Raw genomic sequence first — 26,749 nt, 5'->3', positions numbered from 1 at the left:
GAGGTGGAGATGTCATTGTATCAGGGCGCTAATGTTGAGATGATGATATAATGACAGGTTGGTATGCTCCATAAAAAGAGAAGTTATAATTACCTGCTAAATACCCTCAGGTCGGGACTTGTACCAAAACAGAACTGTATGGTTAATTTTTCTGTAAACCAAACCTGTCTGTGCTCTCTTTCCACTATACAAATGCATAGCTAATTGAATAACATGTATTACAATTTTCCTCTCTCAAGAAATATCATTACATAAGACATAACCTTGGCCAATTTGGTGCTTTTATAGATAGTATACAAAGCTGTACAACTTGCACTGTTTGCACAAGGTGGAACGTTTTTATTGTATTTCTGTCTTAACCCTCAGCCTGTGTTGTCTGTTAGCACACATTTGAATAACCTCTTTATGTAACAGTCATGTTCCTGTCAGACAGAAGCCAATGTCAGTGGCGTGTCCATTAAGAACTGAGATGTTCACCATTTTGTCCACTCTGAATGGACTTCCCTACAGGCCCAAGAAATACCAGCTGGGTTTTGGTCGGCGTTTGGTACACTAACGGAAGGAAGCAATGCTTATAATATATGGTTCAAATGAATAACAAAAATACTAAAAACCTGACAATATAACATTTTCACAGTTCAGTATTTAGGGGTGAAATTTGATATTTGTGTAGTTAGGACTTTTTTTTGACTAAAATGTAATAATTTGTCAATATCAATACAATAATAGGCCTAGTACTTTTTAAGGTCCATGGCATTTTCTACAGTCTTTACTTTTGGGGACTGGATACTGTGCTATGTAGCATCTGGTTAAATGTTACAAACTCTGACATTAGGAGATAGTATCCAATTGCATAATTGTCTTTTAGTGGCTCTGTGAACTTTAGTGATCCATTGTTTAATCATGGGTGGGTGAATGTAGGGATTATATGGTCTTGTGGTTCAAATATAATTTTCCATCATCGTCGGCAACACAACTCCAAGTCCTATCTATGCTTCTCTACTGTATATTCCCCGTTCATCTCAGAAAGGGGAGGAAATATTAGATTTGGTATGACTGTATGTACATTGTGTAATCATTTAATTCAATATTTGTGTATTTGGATCATAGAGTTAAAGATGTGTTAAAAAGGTTTTGTATCATTTCAGACAGTAGTTTTGAAAGTATGGGCTCATGAGGCAAAACGGGGGCCCGAAAATAGTGCACAATTGTGTACAACGTCATCCATTCGTATGACATGTTACATATGATATGTATGATACATGTATGTAAATATATAATTGCAATTTGTATGATATGTTACAAATTCCAATTCATACTTTATGTTATGAATTTGTAAGTCCCTGCATACCACTGCTGGCTTGCTTCTGAAGCTAAGCAGGGTTGGTCCTAGTCTGTTCTTGGATGGGAGACCAGATGCTGCTGGAAGTGGTGTTGGAGGGCCTGTAGGAGGCACTCTTTCCTCTGGTCTACCCTGTGTAGGGTGCTGTCTTTTGGATGGGACGTTAAATGGGTGTCCTGACTCTCTGAGGTCATCAAAGATCCCATGGCACTTATCGTAAGAGTAGGGGTGTTAACCCTGGAGTCCTGGCTAAATTCCCAATGTGGCCCTCAAACCATCACGGTCACCTAATAATCTCCCGTTTACAATTGGCTCATTCATCCCCCTCCTCTCCCCTGTAACTATTCCCCAGGTCGTTGCTGCAAATGAGAACGTGTTCTCAGTCAACTTACCTGGTAAAATAACAGATGAATAAATTAAATAAAAAAATGGACCCCGATCAATCTCATGAAATAACTAAGAGGAAATTTGAGATGACTTGGATTGCAAATGGCAAAGGCATTGATCAAGAGCAATGATTGTTATGGATAAATAAGATACGAGTGAACCTCCAGAGATGATTCCAGTAAAATAGACCAATTCACAACAATCACACACAGTAAGTCAAGAAGGTTTGAACAAGGTTCATACGATAAACCTTTAAAAAACCTTTTCATTTCCACAAACCCTGTGCTTTGGGAGAAGATTGAAATGTTGTCCTTAAACCTTCCAAGCATTCCTATTTGCAATTTCAACATAGACTCTACCATTCCTTGGCTGATAGTATGACCAGTCTTGTGTTTACTACGTCTCCTCTTCTTTAGGGGCCTATTCATGCACAAAGCTGCTTACAGCTCCTTTAGTGCTTCCTGGACAGTAGGCCTATACTTGCCATGGGATTTCTACCGGCCCAGCCCCCCCATAATTAGGCCACCCACATTCACAGTCATACGCCTGGGATTGTGTACTCTGAAAGATTCCTGTGAACTTCATATTGGAAACTGACTGATTGGGAAGAATGGAATTGAAGTAGGAGCTCTGCTGCTTTTCAATTAATGTATCATTGAATACATTTAGGTAGCTAGCACCTTGGACTTTTCCTTGTTTGCTAATTTGATGAACACTGTATCTGAAGGAGAGACTCACTTTTTCAGTAGCAAGTTTCATTTTATTAGGCTATGACACAGGAATTCTCCATTTCTGATGAACAATCTGTGATTGTTTGGCTGCTATATCAATGTTATGAAGTGCATCAATGAATAGGGGAGACTACGTATTCACAATATAGCCTATTCAAATGCTACAGATGTGGATGAATATAATTAAGTGCGTTCCTGTTTATGAAAGGCTCCGTTATGAATCGTGCAGGCAGCAGCCCAGCTCTTTTGATTGAATTTGTGGTCCTTTAGATTTCCATGAAATCGAATCATTCTGATGAAGAAAGTGCATTAAATCCTACATTTCCAAGAACATTCCCTCAAAAGCTCTTCATCGTTTGGAGAAAGCAGCAAGAAAAGGGCTCTGGAAAGTCCCCTCTGTTGGTATGTTGTAAACCTAGATGGTTCTATGATGCTTTTTTTTTTTTACAATAAATTCAATTAATGATTTATCTCTAGTTCTCCAGAAGCCTCTCCCATTTCTTGGGAAAATAAAACATGAATGCATGCCCATAGTTTAGGATGAAACCACTTAGGTTTAATGACATTTTGAGCAATTAAATGTGTACTAGGAGGATAAAGTGACCTTTTGAATTGAGCTTAACACATGTATGTATTTCAGTGTAAAGGTGTAGGAGATCCCCCCCCAGAAAGAAATCCTCTTGAAAACTAGATGTCACTTCACTTCCCGAAGTTGCTGCCTTCTTGGGACAACCTTGTAAAATATATTTAATCTCAATAGGATTTAGAAAAAGACATAAAAACAAATATGTACAGTATATGGTAAATAGGCTAATCATGTAGCCCTAATGTGCTTCACAGCACTGCACAGAGTTTTGAAACAAAGTTTCCATGGACCTCTTTGGCACTCCTATGCTTCAGCTACAATGTGAGTGGTTTTCATACCATATTGTAGCTAGTTCTCTTCTGCGGGCTGGGACCAATTAAGTAGCCTCTAGGCAACTTATTTGAAAACAAATTATTATCACTGTAAACTTATTAAAACGCAGAAAGCCAAATAACCTGAAAATAAACATTACCAGGTATTCTCATTCATTATTTGGGTCTATAGTGTCATGGACAGACAATATGACACTAGATAGTAAGAAACGTTAACCTGTTCACATGAAGTTATGTACATCTCTTATGGCGGTTATCCTTGCCTGCAAAGGTACAATCTCAATAAACACTCACAGTCCAAGCTCTTTGTATGTTACCAAGGGGGAGCAGGAAGTCTTTGGTTTGATGATGCAGGTTTTGATTGACGTGCCAGTGTCACGCCAATAGAGTTAGGAATTATGGTGCTTTCAAGACAACTGGGAACTTGGAAAAAAACAAGGTCATATCATGAATTCAGTTATCTTCAGGTCGGAACGTTGCAGCTCTAGAAAGATACCCAAGTTCTCAACATGGAATTCCGAGTTGAATGACTGTTCCAAAAAAAAAGTGTCTACAAAGGCACTGAAGTCCAAGATTTACTAGCTCCCAGTTCCCAGTTCTTTTGAATGCGGAATTAGAATCATTATTGGGGGATGAGGAGGACCTCCATGGACCATTTTGTCCAGAAATCATTTAGACATTCATTGCATTTCATTAAAAAAATATATTTAACTAGGCAAGCCAGTTAAGAAAAAATTCTTACTTACAATGACAGCCTACCGGGGAACAGCCTTGTTCAGGGGCAGAATGACAGATTTTTACCTTGTCAGCTCAGGGATTCGGTCCAGCAACCTTTCGGTTACTGGCCCAATGCTCTAACCACTAGGCTGCCACCACAATGTTGTAAAGCTGCACTCTGATAGTCGGGAAGCAAGTTCAAGGAGTGAGTAAATGTAATTCATAAATGAAACACGTAACAAACAGCGCACTGACATGAAACAGGAACAGAAACCATGACGACTGGGAACCCCCCCCCCCCCCCCAAAGGGGAGTGACTTATACAAGGCAGGTGATCAAGGAGGTGAAGGAGTCCAGGTGAGTGTCATTATGAGCTAATGCGCGTAACGATGGTGACTGGTGTGCGCCATAAAGAGCAGCCTGGTGACCTAGAGGCCAGAGAGGGCGCACACATGACAATTGTAGTAACTGCGCTCTCTAGGGTTGCTATTTTCTTGAGTTTTATCATGTCAATTAATTTGTGATATTCCTGGATTAGTCATTATAAGTAATAAATACGATAGTCAGTCAGTTTAAAAGAGGTTAAGGGTACAAGACTGTGTCATAAACATTAAAACAGGTCTGTACCCAAACAATTTGAACTTCTACTTTTAAAAATCCACCTCTCTAACAACAAGTCTCTCACCATTGCCGCCTGCTATAGACCACACTCTGCCCGCAGCTGTGCTCTGGACACCATATGTGAACTGATTGTCCCCCATCTATCTTCAGAGCTCGTGCTGCTAGGCGACCTAAACTGGAACATGCTTAACACCCCAGCCATCCTGTAATCTAAGCTTGATGCCCTCAATCTCACACAAATGATCAATGAACCTACCAGGCACCACCCCAAAGCCGTAAACACGGGCACCCTCATAGATATCATCCTAACCAACTTGCCCTCTAAATACACCTCTTTTGTTTTCAATCAAGATCTCAGCGATCACTGCCTCATTGCCTGCATCCGTAATGGGTCAGCGGTCAAACAACCTCCACTCATCACTGTCAAACGCTCCCTGAAACACTTCAGCGAGCAGGCCTTTCTAATCGACCTGGCCGGGGTATCCTGGAAGGATATTGATCTCATCCCGTCAGTAGAGGATCCCTAGTTATTTTTTTTAAAATGCCTTCCTCACCATCTTAAATAAGCATACCCCATTCAAGAAATTTAGAACCCGGAACAGATATAGCCCTTGGTTCTCTCCAGACCTGACTGCCCTTAACCAACACAAAAACATCCTATGGCGTTCTGCATTAGCATCGAACAGCCCCCGTGATATGCAACTTTTCAGGGAAGCTAGAAACCAATATACAGAGGCAGTTAGAAAAGCCAAGGCTAGCTTTTTCAAGCAGAAATTTGCTTCCTGCAACACAACTTCAAAAAAGTTTGGGGACTCTGTAAAGTCCATGGAGAATAAGAACACCTCCTCCCAGCTGCCCATTGCACTGAGGATAGGAAACACTGTCACCACCGATAAATCCACTATATTTGAGAATTTCAAGAAGCATTTTTCTACGGCTGGCGATGCTTTCCACCTGGCTACCCCTACCCCGGTCAGCACTGCAACCCCCAAAGCAACTCGCCCAAGCCTTCCCCATTTGTCCTTCTCCCAAATCCAGTCAGCTGATGTTCTGAAAGAGCTGCAAAATCTGGACCCCCACAAATCAGCAAGGGCTGGACAATCTGGACCCTTTCTTTCTAAAATTATCTGCTGAAATTGTTGCAACCCCTATTACTAGCCTGTTGAACCTCTCTTTCGTGTCGTCTGAGATTCCCAAAGATTGGAAAGCAGCTGCGGTCATTGCCCTCTTCAAAGGGGGGGACACTCTTGACCCAAACTGCTACAGACCTATATCAATCCTACCCTGCCTTTCTAAGGTCTTCGAAAGCCAAGTCAACAAACAGATTACCGACCATTTCAAATGAGAACTTGTTCTCAACTTGTCTACCTGGTTAAATAAAGGTGAAATAATATATTTATTTATTTTTAAAACAAGGACTGTGTACATATCTGGCTATGCTGGCAAAATCACTACATATCCCATCGAGCCAAATGGGGGATGCTGCCCGTTGTCACAGTTCGAAGACCAGACAGAACGTCCAGCTAACCCTACGCCAATGACACCGGTGGATCTCAAAACTGAAATTGGATCTGCGTTAAGTAGCAACGATATCCTTTGCCACCGTCGTTTTATGACAGGTATCTCGCACCAGCCATGACTATTTAACAAAACAATAAATAATTTTCAAGTTTCTTTCCAGAAAATGTCTTAGTCACATGATTATATAACTAGCAAAGGAGTTTTCAAGTTAAGGTTGCAATATTTATGAAGTTTGGCAATGAGGATGAAAACTAGCATAGTTCAGCCAGAGACACTAGAGAAAGGAGGAGATAGGAATCCTATTGGGTAATGAATGAAGGAAATTTTAACCCCCCACCCAGCAGACTGTCGCCCAATCGCATTCACGTTGTCATAATACGTCAAGTGGTTGTTAAGCTAATCGTCACATATTCCTTTCTCAAAGTCAGGGTATTATGGTACGTTCGAGACAACAGGGAACTCAGGATAAAACTAGGTCAAATCATGACGTCAGTGATCTTCATGTTGGAAAGGCAGAGCTCTAGAAAGAGGCCCAAGTTCCTGACTTGGAATTCTGAGGTGGATGACCATTCAAAATGATTTTCCGAGTTGGAAATAGTTTTTTTTCAAGTTCCCAGTTGTCTTGAAAGCACACACATCTGAAGTCGGAAATTTCCGAGTTCCCAGTTGTTTTGAAAGCACACACATCTGAAGTCGGAAATTTCCGAGTTCCCAGTTGTTTTGAACTCTGCATTAGTTGAGAAACTTGCCTATTTGATTAGAAAGTAGGCAATATCACGATTCCAAAGATATACAAAATTACAGAGAACAATTATCTTACATCTCGGGAAAAGATTTGTAATGTCGTTCTTCTTGTTCACAAAATTCACTCCCATTCTCTACTTGAAGAAGAGCTCTCCTTGTCACAGAATGCACAGCGTGGGCTTCGTACACAATGGCCATTAATACGATTCCAATGTAGTTACCCATCTCCTCAAAAGTATCGAGCTTGGGACTTATGCACACTCAGGTGACAGACTGTCATTTTTAATGCCCTGATATCAGGAGTTGGAAGCGAAAAGTTTGATAAAACAATTCAGAAACTGAAACGAATAAATCGGATTACTTATAGAGCAAATCAATATATAACACCGAAATCAGCTGTAACTGTCAATAGTAAAACAAATCTTAAAACGATGTTTAAGTGAACCCGAATACAGAAAATAAATGGTGTGAAGTTGCTTCCAGACACGGTAGACTCCTCCTCACAGTCTGTCCTTTTGAGTTTTGAATCAGAGTCTTTTCCCGACAAAGTCATGTTAGGATATATCAGTTATCCTTTTTGAGCTTTTGTGCCGAATCCACTGAGGTGTTTCAGTTGCCACGTTTATGGTCATGTGGCAGCAATGTGTAGGAGGGAGTTTCCAAGATGTGGGAAGTGTGCAGAAGGGCTTGGGACAGAGGATTGTGTAGTTTCGGTGGAAAAAGTTGTGTGTGTCAAATGTAGGGGTCCCCATGTTGTTGGGGATTGGAAGTGTCTGGTGTGAGTGAGGCAGGTTGAGGATGCCAGAGTCAGAGTAGTGCAAAAGGCGTCATATGCTGAGGAAGTGAAGAAAGTAGAGGAGGATTGGTCAAGGGTGAGGCGTCCTAAGAGGATACCTGTGGGAAGTAGATCTGTGCCAGCAGTAAGGGAAAAGCCAAAAAGTGATACAGTATGTTTCAGTAAGGTTGGCTTCTTAATGTTTATAGCAATGGTTATCAACTGTACCGCAGAAATGGAACATGAATCACAGAAAATAGATGTTGTGGTGGATGCTGCAGAGAAGTACTTGGGGGTATGAGATTTGGCTTTGAAAGAGTTACAGGGTGTGTTGAGTGGTGGTATCCCATTCTCCCAGGACGGTGCAGGAGCGCAGGAACAGATAGGGTCAAAGTAATGGAATGGGGTAGTGGATTTTTAGCAGTAGTGGTGCGTGGGTAAAATCACTGACGAAGCCAAGCCAGAAAAATAAAGCCATATTAGAACCTACAATATGTGTTATGATAATTGCGTTGTTTGCTCTATAACCTGTTAGTTCATATGCCTTGCCACCGTGATATATAGGCCTAAAGGCCGAGATAATAAGAAGACACAGTGGCAGAATAAATTCAAACACACCTTTGTTTCATCACAAAACCGGAAAGCAACATCTGTCCAGTGGAGTCCACAAAGCATATTGCACGTAGCAAACAGTTAAATGACCTAAAACATGGTCAATCAAGTTAATGTTTTCAACATTTTCGGACTACTAAACAACTAATGATTTAGAACACCGGAGAGTTGCCCCAAATTGCAAAAAAAAAAAACAGGAGCTAGCTCCACTAGTCCAGCCCCATTTCAACATCATCAAATCCCCTATGCTTACTTGTCAATGTATTATACTAAAATATTCCAAAAACAATTTAGTCCAATCAACGTAAGCTAAATATCATGTGGCTGTTCATAGTACTGATTTCTGTGCGTGTGTGTGTGTGTGTGTGTGTGTGTGTGTGTGTGTGTGTGTAAGTAGAAAAAACATGTTGACTCATCCTACTTGTAGAAAAATGCCAATGCCGTCCTCCTATCTATCACGTTGACAAAATGGTTCACGCGTTTAGATGATATTGTCCTTGGCAACCTGGCTAAAATGCTTGCTTGATAGCCTAACTTCCTTTCATGGGAAACGATGCACCAGGCCAGCTAGTTAACATTAGCCTACTACATCTAGCTACATATTGAAACTCCATCCTCCCAGGCCAGATGCACAATGTATGAATTTATGGTTTTATCAGAACCGCCGTTGTAATCATTGTCCAGCAAGGAAAATTAAGTAAAACCACAAGTCTAAATCTCTATCTCCTTCCATGGCTAATTTTGGAAAGGGACAATTTTAGCTAGCTGGAGGACAACGACACAACGAGATGCAACAATTCAAGTTTTTTTCTGTCAATGATGTTTGGCTTGATGTTATGTGATTGGTGTGAAGCCAAATCCAAGCTGGCTTCCCTTGACACTGTTTATTTGTATTTATTTATTTTTATTGGGGGGCTGTTTCACTCACTCTGATGTTTCTCCAGTGAGATACATTCAGCCTCTTGAGAATTGAAGGAAAACACAGACAAAATATGTTATTATTAAGATATTATTTTATATGTATTTTGTATTTATTTTTTGTCCATTTTTTGGGGAAGTCTGGCTTCCCTTGGCATCCACGAATACACACCACTGGTTTTAATGAATGTAGCTTGGAAGGGTGTTTTTTCCTTTTCCCCTTTCCCATTTTGTATCGCAAAATATATATATTTATACTATAGTCCAGTTGGGGGCGGTAATGGATATTGGATGCTAACCGCCGTCAAACCCCACAGAAGAAGAAGAATACTCCTCCTACTCACCACTATGGTCACGCCACTGACATGCCTCTCGGAAAAGCACGGAACCTCGCTGAAATTTGTACGTGAACTTGCTCTCGTATATCGATAGAGTACAAATCGGAGCTATAGCAAAGAAGATTAAAACCCACCTTTTTAAGTCATGGATTAATTTTGTCGATTGCTCGACAACTTTATCGGTACTTCCAGAGGCTTTTGGCTTTGTCTGACTAACGTAAAGAGGTATATTTTGGGGATAGGAGTATAATTGTGTGGGCACACGGGAAGGAAGGAGGATTCATCCGATTCGCCTCAACCTGGGCACTATTCATGCATGTGAGTCGTCCTCCTCTCAAGCTGTGTGCTTAGTATGTTTAGCTAGCTAGCCATGATGTAGGCTAGCACGTTAGCAATGCATACAGGCTAAATACTGTGCTACCGTCAGCATTGTGTCGTATCGCTTTACTTGCATCGAATTATGTGTATTTAATATTGGCTTAACGTATAACTTTATATTGTTAAAGAAAGTAGTTCAAGTTAGATAGCTAGCAAGTTCAGTTAACGTTAGACATTTCGATTGCTCGTCGTCAGCCATGCAACACAGCTAGCTAACGTTAGTAATAAAGAAATGTCACGTTATTCATGCAAAACGTCGTTACTCATCAGGTCTTACAATGTTAGACATAACGCGAACACTTCAGATTACTTAATGTTAATTTACCAATTAGCTGTCAACATGCCAGGCGTCATTTGAGCCTAAAGCCCATTGTCTGTGGTAAAGCTAGCACTACTTGGCGTTAGGTAGTTACAGTAACTAGCTACTACTATGCTGCTATAGAGTGCAACGATATAACGTTAATTAGCTAGCTAGTTTACCAAAGCTGCATTTGTATTGCTTGTTGTAGCGTCACATTGTAGCTACGTGACTGGTGCATACGATACCGTGTTTTATTGGCATTCATCATGGATGAAAAGCATGACCAACATGTTTTTTCATCTAACTACTTTGTCTGTTTGCGTTCCATCTCAGACATTATGTAAACGTAAACCTTTTAATTAGTTAGTTTATAACTTATATTTTGGTGCTCATTCAACCACTGTTTGTTTCAATATTGGGTTTATTCAGCAGAACTAATCATATTGGCACTAGTGAGGAAACCACCATATGACAGTATTGGGTATTGTTGCTGGTTCCTTTCTTGTAAATGTAGCCACCACCACTAATCTGTACTTGATAATAAAGTATTGTCTTACGCAACATGTTGCAAATGGCTTCTTCTGCTCTGTATTGCAGGTCAGGGGTACATTCTCAAGGCTACTGCTGCAGGCCATATACTGATGGAAACACACTGCCGGAGGCACCACAGGGGTGCTTTTGAGAATGACCTAAAGACAAGTTTTAAAAAAACATAATCACCCAGAGAACTATTGAGGACTAGAACGTTCAATACATGTTGTGTTTTTCTTTTTTGGCCCGAAGTGTGTTTGCTCAGTTAATACATTCTCAGAAAAACAAGAAGAGTAACCAATTGGTGGGACCTGCCCAAACAAGTTATTCACACAGTGTTTATTTTCTAAAGAAATAACAGCCCTGTGGAAAATAAGTAATCACGATGGCTGCGGAAGGATATCAGTACAGGGCACTTTACGACTACAAGAAGGAGAGAGAGGAGGACATTAACCTCCATGTGGGGGACATCTTAACAGTGACCAAAGGGGCCCTGGGGGCCCTCGGGTACAGCGACGGCCTGGAGGAAAGGCCTGAGGACATTGGCTGGCTGCCTGGCTTTAATGAAACCACTCAGGAAAAGGGGGACTTCCCTGGGACATATGTGGAGTTCATTGGGAAGAAGAGGATCTCTCCTCCCACTCCCAAGCCGAGACCCCCCAGACCCTTACCCATGGCCCCGGGCTCTTCCAAGGCTGACTCTGGTGATGAACAAGGTAAGTTATTAACAGTCTGCCTTCTTCAACCAAACATGCAGTTTTGTTTGTACAGTACTAAACAAAACGATGTTCAGTGTAAAAAAAACAGAAGCTTTGCCTAGTTAATTTCAAACCGCATGGGTATTTTTAAAAATATATATATCTTTTTTTACATGCCCCCCACACCCACAGGTTTTGATTGAGTAGGCCCCACGCAGTTAAGCCAAACTTTTCTCCTGCATTAACAGCCAGTTGCTGAAACACAATGACATTCCAAAGACTAATCCACCATTGGTTTGCAGCCAAGCTGACATGTAAACCCTGCGGTGGTGGAATGGTTCATCTTTCATACAGACTAATCTCTTGGTAACATGACCAATGAGTTTTAGATACATCGCCCATTACAAACCCTTTTGTTAGATTTAATCTAAGATACTTTTTCACCCACAAAGCAAATCCAGATGGTAGGCTACTTTGTGAATACCCTACCCCTAAATTGAGTGTTCAATCATCCCTCAGTGGTATACAGTGCATTAGGAAAGTATTCAGACCCCTTGACCTTTTCCACATTTTGTTATGTTACAGCCTTATTCTAAAACTGATTAAATTGTTCATTTCCCCCCCCACACACAATACCCCATAATGACAAAGAAAAAACAGGTTTTTAGAAATTTTGGCAAAGTTATAAAAATATATTTTTTTAAATAACATTGTATTTGTCACGTGCTGATACAACAACCTTTTACATAAGTATTCAGACCCTTTACTCAGTACTTTGTTGAAGCACCTTTGGCAGCGATTACAGCCTTGTCTTCTTGGGTATGACGCTACAAGCTTGGCACACCTGTATTTGGGGGAGTTTCTCCCATTCTTCTCTGCAGATCCTCTCAAGTTCTGTCAGGTTGGATAGAGAGCGTCGCTGCACAGCTATTTTCAGGTCTCCAGAGATTTTTGATTGGGTTCTGGCTCTGGCTGGGCCACTCTCAGACATTCAGAGACTTATCTGAAAGCCACTACTGCATTGTCTTGGCTGTTTGCTTAGTGTCGTTGGAAGGCGAACCTTCGCGCCAGCCTGAGATCCTGAGCGCTCTGTAGTAGTTTTTCATCAAGGATCTCTCTGTACTTTGCTCCATTCACCTTTCCCTCGATCCTGACTAGTCTCCCAGTCCCTGCACTGAAAAAAGTCCCCACAGCATGATGCTGCCACCACCATGCTTCACCATAGGAATGGTGCCAGGTTTCCTCCAGATGTGACACTTGGCATTTTGGCCAAATAGTTGAATCTTGGTTTCATCAGACCAGAGAATCTTGTTTCTCATGGTCTGAGAGTCCTTTAGGTGCCTTTTGGCTAAACTCCCAAATTAGCTGTCATGTGCTTTTTCACTGAGGAGTGTCTTCCATCTGGCCACTACCATAAAGGCCTGATTGGTGGAGTGTTGAAGAGATGGGAGAACTTGCAAGAAGGACAACCATCTCCACAGTGGAACTCTAGAGCGCTGTCAGAGTGACCCCAAAGCTCTTCTCACCCGATTGCTCAGTTTGGCCGGGCGGCCAGCTCTAGGAAGAGTCTTGATGATTCCTAACTTATTCCATTTGAGAATTATGGTGGCCAATGTGTTCTCTGACCTTCAATGGTGCAGAAATGTTTTGGTACCTTTCCCCAGATCTGTGCCTCGACACAATCTTGTCTCGGAGCTCAACGGATAATTCCTTCGACATCGTTGCCTGTTTTTTTGCTCTGATATGCACTGTCAACTGTGGGACCTTATGTAGACAGGTGTGTGCCTTTCCAAATCATGTCCCATCAATTGAATTTACCACAGGTGGACTCCAATCAAATTGTAGCAACATCTCAAGAATGGTCAATGGAAACAGGATGCATCTGCACTCAATTTTGAGTCTCATAGCAAAGGGTCTGAATACTTACGTAAATGGGGTATTTCTGTTTTATATTTCTTTGTACATTTGCAAACATTTCTAAAAAACGGATTTCACTTTGTCATTATGGGATATTTTGTAGATTGATGAGGGGGGGGGGACTATTTATTCATTTTTAGAACAAGGCTGTAATGTAACAAAATATGGTAAAAGTCAAGTTGTCCGAATACTTTCTGAATGGACTGTATATATATTTTATACCTAAAGGGGTCTTATATGTCAAAATCAAATAGCTAAGTGATCCATGGTATGACCATCTTAAAATAATTCCATGTTAGCTGAGTAGAACCACCCCAACGGCCTAGACTTTTAGAGGTTAAATATCCACCCCAAGTTAAGTCTGATGTCTGCAGAAATAATGGGGTGTTAGCTATGATAAGACATCTTGAGTTAGAAAAAATGTAACTACAGTAAGTGAAGTGGATTATCACCAGGTAGCTGAATTATATTAACATCAGTTGTCCGTGATCTGTACTATACAGAAATGCAGAACGTCATAGACGTCTGTTTCACAAGTTCACATGTTTCACAAGTTTGGACATCAGAGTACGTGTGACATTTTTTTACAATATTTATTAATGGCATCTCCATTTCTTCGCCGCACAAACCCTTTTAAGCGCTCGCTTTTCTGCACAGACCCTTTTAAGCACAACACGCTCTGCTGACACTGTGCTTTCTCAGCAAGCAGCAGAGTAGTGCTGTCTCTCTCTCTCGCTACGCTATGCATGCAGGTTTGAGCAGCAATTTTGAAGGAAAACTTCAAGAAAATTTAACCATAAACATATTCCCAGGTTTTTCTGTAGTAACATCAAACTTAATTAGCATAGAAGTACAGTAGCTAGGTAGTTATGCTAACGTTAGCTATCTAGCTAACCAAACCATGGTTGAATGCCTCTTGATTGAACTCTAATTTCCCTCAATGATTTTAATCAGAACAGGACTTCCATGCCATTTAGCTACTGTTTTTGTTGTAGTACTCAGGTTAAAAGATTTAAGCAAACCATTTCTAGTAGTAGCAGCTTGTCAGTTCATGTTGAAGACCATGGATAAGTAGGCTACGGGTAAATCCATTTTGAATTCACCTTTTTATAGCATTCTGTTTGATTTAAACAACTTTCCTTACATGTTTGCCCATGGAAGAAGTGGTCAAAGTTATTATTTGGACCAGAATGCCAAAACGTTCAGGAGATAAAGGTGCAAAAAAAAATTGCCCCATTTTGCATAACCCACCATACATTGAGACATCCATGTTTTCATCACTGGAAAGGATAAATGGTTGAGTTTGATTATATATTTTTTCAATCAGGTGGTTTGTGTTTCCAACGGAAATCTGTTTGGGAATGTTGATTCCTAGGCTATTCCAATCGTTGTAGTAAGCGGACCATGTGCCAATGTTTGCAAGGGAGCCATTGTCTCGACTCTTTCTTTATTTCGAAAGAAATAGGCCTAGGGTCAAGCAAGTCAGTTGACATTGTTTGCTTTTATTTTTTTGTTTGTTACCTCATTTGTACTTGCCCTTGCAGTTTGGTCCATGTGGTTACTTTGGCCCAGCATCAAACGCTACCAGAGAAAGACGATTTATATGGTGGGACTACAATGTCAGCCTTGATAACAAGTGGGAGTGCTCACAGTAGCCCCACTGAATGCTAACCAGGGCCAGAGGACAATGGTGCTTGGCTCTGGTCCAGCGCCCAGCGCATTGTGTTGCTGCGCAGCACCTGGTACCAGCCCACCAATTGGACCTCTGGAGCACTTCTCTTTTGTTACTCCTCTAGGCCTGCATTGAAAAGAGATCAAATTCAATTTCCCTTTGGGCACAAAGTCATGTTTTTGCACCCGTCATTCTACACTACATAACCAAAAGTATGTGGACACCTCTTTGAACATCTCATTCCATAACCATGGGCATTAGTATGGAATTGGTCCTCCCTTTGCTGCTATAACAGCATTCCTCTCTTCTGGGAATGCTTTCATCTAGATGTTGAAACTAGAGGTCGACCGATTATGATTTTTCAACGCCGATACCGATTATTGTAGGACCAATAAATCCAATACCGATTAATCAGCCGATTCTTCTTTAAAAAAATGTATTTTATTTATTTATTTGTAATAATGACAATTACAACAATACTGAATAAACACTTATTTAAACTTAATATAATATAATACATCAATAAAAATCTATTTAGCCTCAAATAAATAATTACACATTTTCAATTTGTTTTAAATAATGCAAAAGTGTTGGAGAAGTAAAAATGCAATATGTGCCATGTAAAAAAGCTAATGTTTGAGTTCCTTGCTCAGAACATGAGAACATATGAAAGTTGGTGGTTCCTTTTAACATGAGACTTGTAGGACTATTTCTCTCTATACCATTTGTATTTCATATACCTTTGATAATTGGATGTTCTTATAGGCACTATAGTATTGCCAGTGTGACAGTATAGCTTCCGTCCCTCTCATCGCTCCTATCTGGGCTCGAACCAGTAACACATCGGCAACAGCCACACTCGAAGCAGCGTTACCCATCGCTCCACAAAAGCCGCGGCCCTTGCAAAGCAAGGGGAATAACTACTTCAAGTCTCAGAACGAGTGTTGTTTGAAACGCTTTTAGCGCACACCCCGCTAACTAGCTAGCCATTTCACATCGTTACACAACCATTAGGCTGATAGGCTTTTAAGTCATAAATAGCACGAAAGTGCCTGCTGTCTACCATCACTCCGTCAGACTGCTCTATCAAATCATAGACTTAATTATAACATAATAACACACAGAAATACGAGCCTTGGGTCATTAATATGGTCGAATCCGGAAACTATCATTTCGAAAACAAAACGTTTATTATTTCAGTGAAATACGGAACCGTTCTGTATTTTATCTAACGGGTGGCATCCCTAAGTCTAAATATTCTTGTTACATTACACAACCTTCAATGTTAAGTCATAATTACGTAAAATTCTGGCAAATTAGTTCGCAATGAGCCAGGCTGCCCAAACTGTTGCATATACCCTGACTCTGTGTGCAATGAACGCAAGAGAAATGACACAATTTCACCTGGTTAATATGGCCTGCTAACCTGGATTTCTTTGAGCTAAATATGCAGGTTTAAAAATATATACTTCTGTGTATTGATTTTAAGAAAGGCATTGGTGTTTATGGTTGGGTACAGTTGTCCAACAATAGTTTTTTTTTTCGCAAATGAGCTTTTGTTAAATCCTCCCCCAGTGTTGCATTGATTATATGCAACGCAGGACACGCTAGATAAACTAGTAATATCATCAACCATGTGTAGATAACTAGTGATTATGAATGATGTTTTTTTTATAAGATAAGTTTAATGCTAGCTAGCAATTTACCTTGGCTTCTACTGCATTCGCGTAACAGGCAGGCTCCTTGTGGAGTGCAATGAGAGGCAGGTGGTTAGAGAGTTGGACTCGTTAAACGTAAGGTTGTCCCCCGAGCTGACAAGGTGAAAATCAGTCGTTCTGCCCCTGAACAAGGCAGTTAACCCATTGTTCCTAGGCCGTAAAATAAGAATGTGTTCTTAACTGATTTGCCTAGTTAAATAAAGGGATACATTTATTTTTTCATCTGCAAAATCAGTGCCCAAAAATACTGATTTCCGGCCCTAATTAATCGGCCATTCCGATTAATTCGTCGACCTCTAGTTGAAACATTGCTGCAGGAACTTGCTTACATTCAGCCATGAGAATTGTTGAGGTTGGTCGCTGATGTTGGGAGTTTAGGCCTGGCTCGCAGTCTGCGTTCCAATTCATCCCAAAGATGGGGTTGAGGTCAGGGCTCTGTGCAGGTCAGTCAAGTGCTTCCATACCGATCTTGACAAACCATTTCTGTATGGACCTCGCTTTGTGCACGGGGGCATTGTCGTGCTGAAACAGGAAGGGCTTTCCCTAAACTGTTGCCACAGTTGGAAGCACAGAATCGTCTAGAAAGTCACTGTATGCTGTAGCTTTAAGATTTCCCTTCACTGGAACTAAGGGGCTGAGTCTGAACCTGGAAAAACAGCCAGACCATTATTCCTCCTCCACCAAACTTTATAGTGGCACTATGCATTGGGGCAAGTAGCGTTGTCCTGGCATCCGCCAAACCCAGATTTGACGGTTGGACAGCCAGATGGTGAAGTGTGATTCATCACTCCTGAGAAGACGTTTCTACTGCTCCAGAATCCAATGGCGGTGAACTTTACACCACTCAGCCGAAGCTTGGCATTGTGCATGGTGATCTTAGGCTTGTGTGCGGCTGCTTGCCCATGGAAACCCTTTTCATGAATCTCCCGACAAACAGTTATTGTGCCGACGTTGCTTCCAGAGGCAGTTTGGAACTCAGTAGTGAGTGTTGCAAATGAGTACAGATTATTTTTACACGCTTCAGCACTCGGTAGTCCTGTTCTGTGAGCTTCTGTGGCCTATCAATTCGCGGTGAGCCGTTGTGGCTCCTAGACGTTTCCACTTCACAACAACAACACTCACAGTTAACGGGGGCAGTTCTGGAAGGGCAAACATTTGACAAACTGGCTTGTTGGAAAGTTGTCATCCTATGATGGTGCCACGTTGAAAGTCGATGAGCTTTTCAGTGAGGCCATTCTACTGTCTGGTACTTACTCTGTGAAGCATTTATTTGGGCTGCAATTTCTGAGGCTGGTAACTCTAGTGAACTTGTCCTCTGCAGCAGAGGTAACTCTGGGTCTTCCTTTCCTGTGGCGGTCCTCATGATAGCCAGTTTCATCATAGTGCTTGATGGTTTTTGCGACTGCACTTGAATAAACTTTCAAAGTTCTTGAAATGTTCCATATTGTCTGACCTTCATGTCTTAAAGTAATGATGGACTGTCGTTTCTCTTTGCTTATTTGAGCTGTTCTTTCCATAATATGGACTTGGTGTCACAACACAACTGAGTAGGTTTGTCCAAACATTTGACTGATACTGTATGTAAATGTGATATTTCTGTAGTTATTTTTTATAAGTCAGCAAAAATTTCTGAAAACCTGTTTTTCTTTTGTCATTATGGTGCGTTGTGTTTAGATTGAGGGGGGGGGGGGGGATATTTAATCAATTTTAGAATGAGGCTGTAACGTAACAAAATGTGGAATGTCAAGTGGTCTGAATACTTCCGAAGGCACTGTATATAGTTTATATTCTGCTGACTAATCTACATGGGCATTATATGGCCCAGATCTGATCTGGAAGCTTGTCTGTTTGCATTGGGCATATTTTTAGGGAGATTTTTGTTGTTGCCTGTTTAAAGAAAAATCTCTCTAGGGGGGAGTTTTGATATTCCATTCACAAAAGATAACTTGAGTAATTTTTGTGTTGTGGAAAAGCCTTGTGTCAGCGAGATTATATATCACACCATTGTCTTGTTCTTTTTTACAATGATACATCATTTATCTACCGTCGTAAAAAATAACAAGTGAGCTATTATAAAACAAACAACCCAGGCTATTTCGGTCAAAACCGACACAATTCTATATGGCCACTTAAGGACACCGTATCCTATATGCGGGCTCTTTGTCTTTGGTAGTCCTCTGCTCACCTATAAAACAGGCTCTGTTTGCCAGGTTTCCATTCCTTGTTCTTTGTGGTGTGATTGTGAAATTCTTTAGCTGGGGATAGCAGGGTGAGCGAGGAGCCATATGAAGGGGCATGTGTTGAACGGTTGAGTGGCAGCGCTGAGCCCAGAGCAAGTGTGAATGTAGCACTAGGAGAAGAAAGTCTCTGTGACCCAGTTACGGAAAGGGGGGGGAGAGGCAGAGAGCGCTTGATGCTGGGAGCAAGATGAGGGGCTGGAGGGAAGGGGCTGAAAGCTGGGGAAAGCTGTTGGTGAGCTGAGTGATCAGAGCTGAAGGCGGGCTGGGGGGCAGAGGAGAGGGGCTTGGGTGCCTGGGTTGGCTAAGGGGGAGAGGTTCTGAGGAGGGCTCTGGGTGGGAGTGAGAGTCTTGTTGCTTCAGAGTGTTTGTGATTTATTGCCTGACACTGGGGGATCTGGCAGATCCGCTCTCTCTCCCTTTCCTCCAGTGCTTCAGCTTTCTTCTCTCTCACCCTACTCCTCTTTTTAATGTTTTGATAATGTTCCTGGAGTCAGCCCCGGATGGGGGAGAAAGGGGGCAAAAGGGAGGAGAGTGGAGGCTTGGAAAGAGGCCTGTGCTCTCACTGAGCCACAGGGGTTTACTTCAGAGCAGCAGATGTGGAGAGAGCAGGGGGGGGGGGGGGGCTCTGGACTGGGCTTGGGGAAGCATTCCAGCTCCAAGGCTTTTTAAAACACCAGCGTGCTGCTGCTCCTTTCCTGGGCCTCTCAACTGAGGCATGTAGCCAGCCAGCAAAGAGGAACTCTGAGCCTAAAAACCACTGAGATGAAGAAAGCGTCACTTTCAGTTCACAACTTCCATTCACTCTTTTTGGCTGGAAGGCTCCACCCTTAACACATTTAAATAGTGGTTGATCCTGGTGTTGAGGCCGTTTTTTTTTTATGCCTCTAAAGTTGTAGCTTTCGTGACAAAACGGTATACAACTTTTACATTTTTATTTTGTACCTTTTATTTAACTAGGCAAGTCAGTTAAGAACAAATTCTTATTTAGAATGACGGCCTAGGAACAGTGAGTTTAACAGTCTTGTTCGTGGGCAGGATGACAGATTTTTACCTTGTGAGCTCGGGGATTTGATCTAGCAACCGAAAATCTAGGCTACCTGCCGCACCACCTATACTAGGCTACCTGCCGCACCACCTATACAGACAAACAAAATAAGGTTTTGTTTGTTTTCAAACTATACAAGAGCTTATCATTTAAGCCTTGTTGAACATAGTGTTGCACACTTGATTAATGCAACGATTCACAAACGTGCGTACGTTTTGAAAAGCCTTTAATTTCCAATTTGGCTATCAGAACAAAAATGCTGTCACTGGTATTAAGGTAATTCTTGCAGGAACGTGTGGCTTTGGAGAGCCATTGTCTTCACATTGTACCACTCGAGGGGGGGGTATGTGATCTCGATCTGTCTCTGTACACTGCAAAAATATGTATCATGGAGATAGTATGTGTCGTTACACTAGTCTAGTGTAAAAGAGGCCCTAAGGGTTTAGTTCAACGCGTATGATTCTCTCTGGCTTTTATCAGCCTCAACAAGGCACGTAGGCTACGTGCTCCGTCTTGCTCAAGGAAATCTTTGTCGCTGTTACATTTCCCAGACGCTTACCAACATAGGCCTACATATTTGTCAGTTCTCCCTCTCATGCGACTGTAACGTGAAGGGAATGGAGGTAACTGAAATGTTGCTCTAGTCTCGTGTTGGAACGGTAGCATTTTATTTCTAACACCTTTATGTTGACTTGAATGTTTATCAGACGTAAAGTCACCTCATCTTTTCTCTTAGCCTTTGTGCCTTCGCCCCCCCCCCCCCCCCCCCCCCCTTTTTCTAAAGCCTACTTCCGGCTTCACGTGCATGTAATTTGACGTTTTTAGGTTGGATTTGCGTTACTTCGTTTTGGGCCTGCCAGTAGGCTGTAGGTTACTCCGCTAGCAGCTTGCTAACTATCTGGTTAAAAACGGCACGCAAGCCAGCCTTGCTCCGATCCGTATATGCTGTCTCTGTAGAGTGTTCCAGACCGATGAAGTGTATAAACCCTGGATGACGGACGGTGGTGGGGGGGTGGTATTGAAGCCACCGCATAGCCATCTTGGTACTTATCAATTGTGTAAAAAATTTACAATTTTGGAAGCTCTTGAAACGCATTCATTGTCTACGTTTTCTGTTTGAAAATGTATTATATTAGACACCCTCATGCCATTTTCCTTGTGTATTTATTTTTTTACCGATGTTACTGTCCGCACTACAACAAACAATACTTCAATACATGTAATTCTGCCCTTGAAACATTTTAAATTTAAATACTGTAGAATTCCATTAAGAGGACTGCTCTTATTAGGAAGTGTCAATATGGCTGACCGGTGACTACAAAGCTTCTCAATGGCCAATATGTAGCGTCAGCAGTCCAGAGTTTTTATACAGTGCCAGTCAAAAGTTTGGACACCTACTCATTCAAGGAGTTTTTATTTTTACTATTTTCTATATTGTAGAATAATAGTGAAGACATCAACTATGAAATAACACACGTGGAATCATGTAGTCACCAAAAAAAAAAGTGTTAAACAAATCAAAATATATTTCAGATTCTTCAAAGTAGCCACCCTTTGCACACTCTTGGCATTCTCTCAACCAGCTTCATGAGGAATGCTTTTCCAACAGTCTTGTAGGAGTTCCCACATATACTGAGCACTTGTTGGCTGCTTTTCCTTCACTCTGCGGTCCAACTCATCCCAAACGATCTCAATTGGGTTGAGGTTGGGTGATTGTGGAGGCCAGGTCATCTCATGCAGCCCTCCAGCACTCTCCTTCTTGGTCAAATAGCCCTTACACAGCCTAGAGGTGTCGTCATTGTCCTGATGAAAAACCAATGATAGTCCCACTAAGCGCAAACCAGATAGGATGGCGTATCTCTGCAGAATGTTGTGGTAGCCATGCTGGTTAAGTGTGCCTTGAATTCAAAATAAATCACAGTGTCACCAGCAAAGCACCATCACACCACCACCTCCATGCTTCACGGTGGGAACCACACATTCAGAGATCATCCATTCACCGACTCTGTGTCTCACAAAGACATGGCGGTTGGAACCAAAAATCTAAAAAATATATTTTTTTAAAGGACAGATTTCCACTGGTCTAATGTCCATTGCTCATGTTTCTTGGTCCAAGCAAATCTCCTTCTTATTGGTGCTTTATCACAATCGGTTGGGAGTCCCATCGGGCGGCACACAATTGGACCAGCATAGTTAGGGTTTGGCTAGGATAGGCTGTTATTGTAAAATAATAATACTTGCCTAGATTTTTTTTAAGAAAGGTTAAATAAAATGAAGGCCTGATTCACGCAGTCTCCTCTGAACAGTTGATGTTGAGGTGTCTGTTACTTGAACTCTGAAGTATTTATTTGAGCTGCGATTTCTGAGGCTGGTAACTCTAATGAACTTATCCTCTGCAGCAGAGGTAACTCTGGGTCTTCCTTTCCTGTGGCAACTCTCATGAGAGCCAGTTTCATCATAGTGCTTGATGGCTTTTGCAGCTACACTTGAAGAAACTTTCAAAGTTCTTGAAATGTTCTGGCTTTACTGACCTTCATGTCTTAAAGCAATGGACTGTCATTTCTCTTTGCTTATTTGAGCTGTTCTTGCCATAATATGGACTTTGTCTTTTACCAAATAGTCCTATCTTCTGTATACCACCCCTACCTTGTCACAACACTACTGATTGGCTCAAACGCATTAAGAAGGAAGACATTCCACAAATGAACTTTTAACAATGCACACCTGTTAATTGAAATGCATTCCAGGTGACTACCTCATGAAGCTGGTTGAGAGAATGCCAAGAGTGTGCAAAGCTATCATCAAGGCAAAGGGTGGCTACTTTGAAGAATCTCAAATATAAAATATATTTTGAGTTGTTTACATTCTTTTTTTTGGTTACTACATGATTCCATATGTGTTATTTCATAGTTTTGATGTCCTCACTATTATTCTACAATGTGAAAAATAGTTTTTAAAAAAATAAATAAATAAAAAATAAAAAAAATTACAAAAAAAGAAATACCCTTGACTGAGTAGGTGTCCAAACTTTTGACTGGTACTATACATCATTAGCTAGAATTGGACAGAAATGCTTAATGTATGCACCCAAGATGAGTGCTGTGTTGGCTGTTTTGGAACTGCGTAGTTGGTCAAACTTTTATGCATGTGAATGCAGTGCAAGAGGAAAAGGCGGCCGAGTTTGACGCAGACAAAAATGAAGAGAGTGAGAGAAGGAGAGGGAGCTTGTACACCGAGACTACGCCTGCACAGTGTTAAAGTAGAGTGAAGCGTTAGAGAGAGAGCTCGTATCCAGCTGCTAACAGTAAAAAGGTAAATAGTACAAAAGTTGGTCCCATTGCAGCTCCACCAGGGAGAGAGAGTCAAGAATGAGAGGGGGAGAATGAGACAGTGACGACTGGGAGAGTACACTCTGCCTGCATAGCTGGAGATTGAGATAATAGAGCGTTCTCCTTTTCAGGGGCCTCTTTAGTGCTCGGGTGAACATCTGCTATACTGAGCCACTTTCTGAAGGGGGGGTGGGGGCTGCTGCTGCTCCATGTTCAAATATGCCTTTCTGTTCCTCTTTCTCGAGCCTATGATAGATGGCCATACCCCCGCTAAAGTCAAAGACCCAATGGGACACTGTGTTCTAATGTGGTGGGAACTCAATAGAGCTGATGGCAGCTGCGGTGTAGTCGGGGTGGTAATGGCACTCATTTGGTGGAGGGGGGAGGCACACAGACTGCACGGTAGACTGATTTGTGGCGCAGTGATGAATCAATGGAATTGTACTAAGTGCTGATTGTAGTAACTTGGGCACAATGCAGGCAGAACAATAAATGGATACGCGGTGAATGGGTACCGAATGGCGGCTGTTTCTCTCGCGTGCGCGCACACACACACACACACACACACTGTTGGGTCTTCTGTGCTGTTAGTGCTGTGGTTGACTACTTTACACATTTGATTCCCCTGTTTGTTTTTTTTAGGTTTGTTCTGATTATTTTGTTTAGATGCTAAATGTATGTTGTTTTGTGCTCCTCTTGCAGACAAGTAGAATGACAGGCAGTGAAGGTAGAAACGACTTAGAAATGTGTAAGAAGTCAGACCGATGGGGTGCGTTTATTCGGCAATTCCATTTCCACGGCATTTCCACAGCCCGTCAAGCGACGAGGGACATCGAGCCGTTAAAATGAGAGCTGATCACATTCGACAGCAAACAAAGCCTCTCTAAAATCACGCGCTGTTCAACGGGAACAAAAACAAAAAAAGTACAGAACTTAATTTGAGGGCAACAATAAAATCTATCCACATTGTAATTGAATTTCTCTTTTTTTAATGCTTCACCATACTGCGCTTGGCCCTGCTCCATTCCAGTAAAACGCCTGTTTTTATGGGCCCTGTGTGCGTGAGAGGGCTCACATGTGCTTTTCATTACTTGATCGCCTCCAGAGACTGGAGTCTGAATTGGCAAATCTTCTTCCTGGAGGCGTAGCATGTCTGCCAGCAGGATTAGCCACAGGTTAGAGAGACGGAGAGGAAGGGAGGGGAGGTGTAAGGAGAGGGAGGAGGTGGGTGCTGTGAGAGAGAGGTAGCGAAAGGAGTGAAGGAGAAAGACTAGATGTGGAGAGAGGGAAGGACCGAGGGAGAGATTTTGTCAGAGTAGCCAAAATGTCAATCAAATGCATGGGTGTCGTGAAATCCTGGTGTTGAGAGCTCGTAGAGTAATACAGTGTTCCAAAGGGGACTTATTGCTGCTGATGCCACAGCCCCATTTTAATACCGTGGCTCCCACTAGATCTTGATACGTGTCACTCCTGCGAGCTGTATCTGTTTTTAAAGTGGACTGCAGGCACCTCCCACTTTGCCCATTTGTTAATTTTTTAATGACCCTGGTACGTTTGCCATACTGGCTAAGCAAAGGTTGGTTATTTTGTTAGATTATAATGGGAATGTTTTATGATTTGAATGAATTGATGTTGTCCCCAAAAACAAATATGTTGTTAATGTTTCTGTCCATTATCTGTCAGATCATTTCATGGCGGAAGCTAATTGTGAGCCGTGAAATTGTTACTTGATTGTTATAAACCTTCATTTGAACCAAATATTTTGCACAAAGCGCCAAATGATTATTTTAGTTTGAGTTTTTTTTCCCCCTTTTCGATTCTTGCCTCCAGGGTAGCAACAGGCTTTTCATTGGCTCTCATTGAGTGCATGTGTTGCTCTTTTCTCTCTGCAGAGGGGGACATAGTCTCACTTTTCCAAGCTCAAGGCTACTCCCATGTTACATAGTCTGTTATGTAACACTGCATAGTATACTAATAAGCCACACTGACCTGCCTATTTCACCCAATCGCTTTCTGATACTTTTCTTCCGGATGTCGTCTGTGCCCGGTGACCTGGCCACAGTCATGTCGGCAGTTCAAACCTACCCTTTCAACTGGTGAGAGATTGTTCCCCGCTAGCCTAAATCTGCAGGGTATCACAACACCAGTGGCAGCTGCGTTCACTTCCTCAACCTGTGGTTGACTGACTGACTGAGGCCCGGGAGATTGAGGCCTGCCAACGGCGCAGGCTTGTGGAGACTCGTCCCCCCCCCCTTCTGTCGAGCACTCTCTCTTCTCAAGTTGCCAGGGCAGCCAGCTTTTCTGATTGGGTGAAAGTTTGTCTGATGAACTGTCCTCCGCTGCAGTGGAAACCAGACCAGGGTGAATTTGAAGTGTTTCTGAATTAGAGGAGGTCTGTTCTTCTTTTGTGAATAACCTATTCTGCTGTAGGCTGCTACTCTTAAACATGAACATTTCATTGCGGTGTGTCTTTGCATAAACTTGCTCTTCCCTGGCCCCTTTTGAGTAATTGTCTCAAGCCTGGGTGAAGGTTTCTGCTATGTGCACAAACATTCTAATAATGTGGGCAGAAAACAACATTTGTTTTTTTGGTGCTGTGGGAGAGACGCCAGGAAGTCCAGGAAGGACTTACGCTACCTGTATGTTTGCATGCCCTGTTAGCTTTCTGCAGAGCAAAGGGGCCAGAGAAGGGGGCAAATATTTTCTCTCGTTTGTTCTCACCCCCCTCGATCTTTCTCTCGCCCTGTTTGTTTCTCTCTCACTCTGTGTTTGTGTGTCTCGCTCTGTGTGTGTGTCTCGCTCTGTGTGTGTGTCTCGCTCTGTGTGTGTGTCTCGCTCTGTGTGTGTGTCTCGCTCTGTGTGTGTGTGTCTCGCTCTGTGTGTGTGTGTGTCTCGCTCTGTGTGTGTGTGTGTCTCGCTCTGTGTGTGTGTGTGTCTCGCTCTGTGTGTGTGTGTGTCTCGCTCTGTGTGTGTGTGTGTGTGTGTCTCGCTCTGTGTGTGTGTGTGTCTCGCTCTGTGTGTGTGTGTGTCTCGCTCTGTGTGTGTGTGTGTCTCGCTCTGTGTGTGTGTGTGTGTGTCTCGCTCTGTGTGTGTGTGTGTGTCTCGCTCTGTGTGTGTGTGTGTGTCTCGCTCTGTGTGTGTGTGTGTGTCTCGCTCTGTGTGTGTGTGTGTCTCGCTCTGTGTGTGTGTGTGTCTCGCTCTGTGTGTGTGTGTGCCTCGCTCTGTGTGTGTGTGTGCCTCGCTCTGTGTGTGTGTGCCTCGCTCTGTGTGTGTGTGCCTCGCTCTGTGTGTATGTG

General features: G+C 42.2%; 1 protein-coding gene across 1 annotated transcript in view; it reads left to right on the top strand.

Annotated features, from left to right (window-relative positions):
* Positions 1 to 9,609: 9,609 nt before the first annotated feature.
* LOC110509692 (phosphatidylinositol 3-kinase regulatory subunit alpha) overlaps positions 9,610 to 26,749 on the top strand; it is a 42,594-nt gene continuing 25,454 nt past the window's right edge. The window contains exons 1-2 of the mRNA XM_021590728.2: positions 9,610 to 9,942; positions 10,901 to 11,550. Of these exons, the coding sequence (XP_021446403.1) occupies positions 11,220 to 11,550 (331 nt within the window). The 5' untranslated portion in view covers positions 9,610 to 9,942; positions 10,901 to 11,219. The remainder of the gene's footprint in view (positions 9,943 to 10,900; positions 11,551 to 26,749) is intronic.

The sequence above is a fragment of the Oncorhynchus mykiss genome, chromosome Y, assembly GCF_013265735.2.
Source record: "Oncorhynchus mykiss isolate Arlee chromosome Y, USDA_OmykA_1.1, whole genome shotgun sequence".
Classification (NCBI taxonomy): Eukaryota; Metazoa; Chordata; class Actinopteri; order Salmoniformes; family Salmonidae; genus Oncorhynchus; species Oncorhynchus mykiss.
This window is presented reverse-complemented; position numbering and strand designations above follow the sequence as displayed.